Source organism: Pundamilia nyererei, unplaced genomic scaffold (genome assembly GCF_000239375.1).
Source record: "Pundamilia nyererei isolate P.nyererei 1_Seehausen unplaced genomic scaffold, PunNye1.0 scaffold00050, whole genome shotgun sequence".
Classification (NCBI taxonomy): domain Eukaryota; kingdom Metazoa; phylum Chordata; class Actinopteri; order Cichliformes; family Cichlidae; genus Pundamilia; species Pundamilia nyererei.
Window position 1 is genome coordinate 2,634,118 of NW_005187451.1, and position 6,272 is coordinate 2,640,389.

The following is a 6,272-nucleotide window of genomic DNA, read 5'->3' on the forward strand; positions in this document are numbered from 1 at the left end:
TAGACTTCTGTTGTGCTCACTGTGTGAGGAGTTTTGCAAACGTGACCTAAGTATTGAGACATGTGTCCTAGCGTCTGTAAAAAACTGTAATAGTCAATACTGTACCCTTTCTGAGCCACAACTGACAACAATCTCTTTACAAGGTTGGCACAGGTCTCCTGAGGGATTTTGGCCTATTCCTCCATTGCAAACTGTTCTAGCTGCTCCAAATTGAATGGTCCACTCCAGGATCTTGCTTTTGGTATCCTTGAGGAACTGTTGGACTACTTTTGATGCATGCTTTGGGTCATTGTCTTGCTGGAAGACCCAGCGATGACCTAAGCCTAGACTATGAGCAGATTTCTGCAAATTCTCCTTCAAAATGTCAACATAATTTCTTTTTTCATGATGTCATGCAACCAAACAAGGCTTCCTGTGCCCGAGGCGCCAAAACAGCCTCACAGCATGATGTTCCCAACTGTGTTCCTGGGGTTGAAGGCCTGTGCCTTTCTTCGCCAAACATAAGCAACAACTGTGCTGAGACAGTTCCAGTTTAGTCTCATCAGATCAAAGCACAGACTACCAAAACTCATCTTTACCTTTCAAATGTTCATGGGCAAACCTCAGTCGGGCTACGATGTGCTGCTCTTTGAGTAAAGGGGATGTTCTGGGACGATGCTGCTGAAGTCAATGAAGAGCCGTCACAACTGTGTTCCTTGAAACATCAACTCCAGATGCAGATGTCCGGGGTTCCTTGCTGACATCTTTGACTATTTTCCTCTCCAGAGTTCTTGAAATCTTGTGCTTACGGCCACGGCCAGGTTTGTTTCTTACAGAATTCGTCTCCTTGTACTTGGCAATGATGCAACATACAGCATTTCTAGACACTGTGAATTGCTTGGAAATGGCAATGTAGCCTTGCCCTTTATAACGAGCCTCTACTATCTTTTTTCTGAGCTCCAGAATTATTTCCTTTGTCTTTGGCAACGGTCAGTAACAGTAACTCTCATGTGTTCAAGTCCCTGTTCCTTGGACCCTTTCTATGCTGATTGAATGTTGTTAGGAAGCCAGTTGACTGCACACCTGTGGTTTCAAAGCTGATTGGTGAATTGATCAAGGAGTTTTGAAAGCAAACATTCACATAGGGCTAATATTTTTGACCACCCCATTTTTTTTATTATATTTGATATAAAGCAAGCCTAGAAATGCATTTTATAATGTACCGAAAGCTACTAAATAGCGCTGGTGAATGTTTGATTATATCAAGTTTCATCAATGCTGCAGACATTGGGCAAAAGTTTAGCAAAATGATCCAAAATTCCTGGGGGGCTAATAATTTTGGCCTCAACTGTAGCATTAGCCAGTAAACGAGCTTCAGTAATTTAGCATCATAATAAATGGGATTCTCTTGCTAACAGCCTTGGGCAACAAGTGTGACGTCGAGAAGATGGAGTTTGAAAAAGTTTTAAATAATTCAGTTAGCATGAGCATTAGCATGATGGAGAGGGGGACGATGGCTCTGACCAAGTTGAACAGGATAGCAGAACGGTGAAGATGCTCATGTAGAGTGCATACAGGCAACACTAATGGTATGCACCCTACCACTTTATCATGGTAAAAAGGTGTAGTGAAGGAAGACAGTTTGAGGATTCTTATGTTAAACCACTGAGTACATGTGAAAGATGAGTAATGTTTACTCTGACAAACGTTGGATGAATTTCTTAAACTAAGTCGACACAGCAAAGCGAATTCGTTTGCTGAGTAAACATAAAGGCTGTGAAGTTCTTCCTTTATTTGTATTTTGTCAGCGTTTCTTTCTTTTTCGACTTAGCTCATTAGAATTACATTTTCATTTTGTTTTCTACCAACTGAAGATTTTAAATGTAGAGCCGTTCCAGCAGGGTTCTGTTAGGGTCTTGTTTAATATTGTTGGGCTCCCTGTGTGACTGTTTTTCCTTATTCTCTGTATTTCTAGTTTAGGTTGTGTTGTTTGTTATTAGGCCCCTTTTCATGTCCTGGTCTCGTCTCTGTATCCTTCCCTGTGAAGTCTTCCTCTTCTCCAGGTGTAGTTGCCTGTTTCCCAGTCATGTTTCTATGTGTCTGTCTGCTTTCTCTCACCTCTCTTGGCCCTCTCCCTTTGTTCCCTGTATTTTAGTCAGTCTGCGCCTCAGTTTGTGTGTCCTGTTTTATTCTGCAGCCACTTGTCCCCGTCTCACCTCTTAGACTGTTGCCAGCCGTGTTCTCCAGGTGTTTCCTCTTTGTCCTGATTCCCTCTTGTATTTAGTGTCTGTCTCCCTCTTACTGTGTGTCCTGTCTAAGTGTCAGTTCTCTGTTTGAACCTGTCTGTTGGTATTTGCCAGTTCCAGTTTCCGAGCACAGTCCCGTCTGCTGTCTGAAATTTGGGTCTGCAAATGTGCCTGCCACACACAGCGTTTCCTGCCAGCTTCCTGCAGACACTGCTCTGTGTTTTGACTGTGCTTTCACTCTCGATCAATACTTTACCATTTATTATTTTTCATTCTGTTCAGTTTTTTCCCAATTTTCATTTAAGCCGAAGCTACTTTGAGAAGTTGAATGGATCTTTTGAATCGTCACTGAATTGATTGCAGCTCTAGGTGGCACCTGGAGTCTATTGCTCTTTAATAACAGAAGATGGCGCCAGATATGAAGAAACAGAAAGATTGTTCTGGATGTTTTCAGTCCAAATTTTTTAAAATGTGCATTTTTTATGTACCTCAGTGAATTATTTAAGCAGCTTCGATCAGCATAATTATGACCAATCATAAATTCCTTTAGCTTCCTTCTAAATATGTCACTCAATGTCTTTTTGTGCTGCAGTGCTCAAGCACCTCCAAAACAAATGTGTCAGGCTAAATAAACAGCATACAACATACTAATATCAATATTGCCTACATTAACTGAAAAGCAGCTCTTCTGGGTCCTAAAATAGCCGGTTTCTGCAGAATATGGCATATTCTTTATGGGTGATGAAAAGTTTAAGAACCAACACTACTTGGTTTCAGCTGTCCCTTCATTTTAATGTGACCCAAAATGTTTGAGCCACACAGACATGAACATCCAATCCAATCCAACTTTATTTATATAGCACTTTTAAAAACAACAAGTTGACCAAAGTGCTTTCCAATAATAAAACAGAGATAGCAGTTAAAAACCATACTTTAAGCATACAATGAAATCAATAAACAAAATAAATATATAATTAAAAAAGATAAAAATAAATCAGTGTATATATTAAATATCACAACATGAGTAGAATAAACAATAAGATATACAATGAATAAGATTAACAAGGTAGAAAGATTAAGAATGATCAACAGCTGACTAAAAACGGACTACAAACTGACTCTGATAATACTCCTAGAAAGCCTTTGAAAAAAAGTGTGTCTTTAAAAGTGATTTAAACATTTCAAGTGTTGGGGCCAGCCTGATATGGAGGGGCAGTTCGTTCCATAGTTTGGGGGCCACAACAGCGAAAGCTCGGTCCCCTCGGTGTTTCAGTCTCGACATGGGGACAGCAAGGAGTGACTGGTCAGATGATCTGAGAGATCTTTGTGGAGTGTATTGGTGTAAAAGGTCTGACCGGTAAGACGGAGCCAGGCCATTTAAGACTTTAAAAGGAAGCAATAAAATTTTAAAATGAATTCTAAAATGGACAGGCAACCAGTGTAAGGAGGCAAGAACAGGGGTAATGTGCTCATGTTTGCGTGTCCCTGTCAACAGGCGAGCAGCAGCATTCTGGACCATTTGCAAGCGCGATAGTGAAGCCTGATCAATACCAATATAAAGTCCATTACATGGACCATAGTTATCAAAACCACCTTTGAGGTGAATGTCTCCACCAATAAACACTCAGAAGAACAGTAATACCAGCTGCTGCTGGTCAGTCCACCAACATATGCTTTAAACACTATGACTGACAGCAGCCTGTTCAGGAGCTGAAGCGATGCATGGTCACGTGACTGTGTCAAACGTATGTTGTATACCTGCAGGAAGCATTTATTGAGGCAAAACACTAGAAACAACTGAAAACCTATTTCACTTGATCACATTTGGAAACTTCACAGCAGAAATTCCTGTTCCCCCCCCCCCCCCCATTAGTTTGAAGGGAACGGCTCAGCTTTCAGTGTTTCAAGCAGAATGTTCTAACACTGTGAGGAATCCACTCCGCCTCCATCGCTGCTTCGTTGGATTTTTCCGTTTAAGTGAATGTCAGTGCAGCACTCTGTAGATCTGGTTACCACAGATCGATACATCTGTAGCACATCTGTATATTTGTTCATACAATACCTGTAAATCTGCCCGTCTGTATAGCAATATAAACATCTGTATACTTAACTTATTTGTACAAAATCTGTTCATAACTATTCCCACCTTTATTCCTACCCGTATTGGTATATAATCTGCTCCTATTGCTCTTACTGCTCTTGCACGTGTGATTAGATTCAAACTGTAATGACAATAAAGTTGAATCCGAATCAAAAATAAAACCTGACTGGAGATTTCACGCGGCCAGCTGTAGTCATGTAGCCGTGAGCTGACGGCGCTGCTCCAGACAGACGGGTGCTGATTGGTCAGCGCACAGGCCTGCTGTGTAGCAGCTGCCGTCATCCCCTCAGACGTGCTGGGGATGCTGACTGTGGCGCTGATACCCCTGCGCTGTGCTCTGGCTGGTGGGCTGCGGTCTGCGTGGGCTCTGTGGACACATCAGGTTGGTTCTCTAAACTATGAGCTGCACGTTAGAGGTGGTGCATGTTCGTGCTCGTTCAATCGCACCCTTACATTCGGTAAATACGGCTGTATAAATCACTCGTTGCATGTTTGCAGTCTTCCTCGTTCATCGTTACTGTCAGTGGGTGGGTTATGCAGTGGTTCGTGTCACGTATGGCCTACTACATGTTTAACTAAACCCTTAGCGGCGTGCTGATGTGTTTTGTGCTTGATGGTGTCGCCCTATCAGACAGACGGATCCGTGGCTGGGAGCTGAAATGAGATAAGCGTCTTTTTCTCTCCGCCGAGGTGCTGCAGCGCCGCGCACGCAGGACGGACGTGGGCACTTTATCACCGAAAACCTCCGCGTCCGGGGATTAAACGTATTTGCCTGCAGACTGTGCCGCCGGAAAGGTTCGCCTTCCGTTTGTACATAAAGGTCACCCGGAGGATGGTCCCGACGCTGCTCTCCAGAGGTGATGTGAGTTGAAGCGGTGGGGAAGCCGCAGAGGAGCTGTCCGTCTGTCGAGGTGCTGATGCGGCTGTGACAGAACCGAGCATGGCTGCGGGGAAGTTACTGCTCTACGCCGGCCTCTCTCTTTCTCTTTGCGCCCTGGGCATGCTGGCCGTGGCGATGTGCTCCGACCACTGGTACGAGACAGACGCCAGACGGTACAGGGAGCGGTGCCGAAGCTTTTCCAGCCGCCGCAAGGACCCGGGCTTCATCTACATCCCCAACAACAGCCTACCGCTGCGGGCCAGCCGGAGCAGCGTGTCCCGATGGCAAGAGAAGCTGCTTTTGGCCCGGAACAGACGGCAGCTGTTCGCCATGAGCGCCGCAGATGAATGTAGTAGGCAGTATAACTCCACCAACATGGGGCTGTGGAGGAAATGCCATCGGCTGGCCTTCGACCACGAAATCGAAGAGAGCATCCGGAAAGGTAAGACAAGAATGACACAGACGCTACGTTAGAGTGACAGAAACACGATGGATGTGCTGGAACATGAGTCGCAGGAAAGGATGCAGGCTGCTCTGTGGTCAATGATCGCACAATATAAATCATCCTGTTCTGGAAGCTCATGTTGCTCCACGGGCATGGCTCAGGGTTAGGGCCTGTTGTCATGCTATTTGCATGTTGACGATGACGCCGAGCAGCAGTGTGTGTGAACCTGCTCCTGCAAAATATGACATAATCGTTTCAGGATGTGCACGGGCTCGCCAAGCACTCAGCGTGAAACAGGAAGAGCTGCTTGTTAAGGAAGGAGCTAAAGAGCAGTATGTGACACTCTGTGAATGAGTAATGCAGCATTGCAAATCAAAAATGTTAACTGTGCTATAGTACAACAAGTATGTGCAGATGATCAGGACAGTACAGACTGTGGTACTGTCCATATTACTTCATCAACAGGAACTGGAGCCAAGTTACTCCCTCACTGACACAGCGTACACTGAAAAAAATATGTTGTTGGATTTACTTAATTCAATGGTGGACATTTGTTGCACACAGATGTTTTGCTTTGGCAGCAACTTAAACAATTGAGTTAAATTAACACAATTTATTCAT

At 44.1% G+C, this 6,272-nt stretch overlaps 1 protein-coding gene across 3 annotated transcripts in view; it reads left to right on the top strand.

Moving 5' to 3' along the window:
- The first annotated feature begins 4,375 nt into the window (after positions 1-4,375).
- Positions 4,376-6,272, top strand: part of tmem178bb (transmembrane protein 178Bb) — a 73,639-nt gene continuing 71,742 nt past the window's right edge. The window contains exons 1-2 of one of the 3 annotated variants that reach the window (XM_013910849.1): positions 4,376-4,708; positions 4,958-5,648. In XM_013910849.1, the coding sequence (XP_013766303.1) occupies positions 5,267-5,648 (382 nt within the window). In that variant the 5' untranslated portion in view covers positions 4,376-4,708; positions 4,958-5,266. Of the gene's footprint in view, positions 4,709-4,737; positions 4,785-4,957; positions 5,649-6,272 lie in introns of those variants that run through there. The other 2 variants (XM_005733200.2, XM_013910850.1) reach the window with 2 other exon arrangements.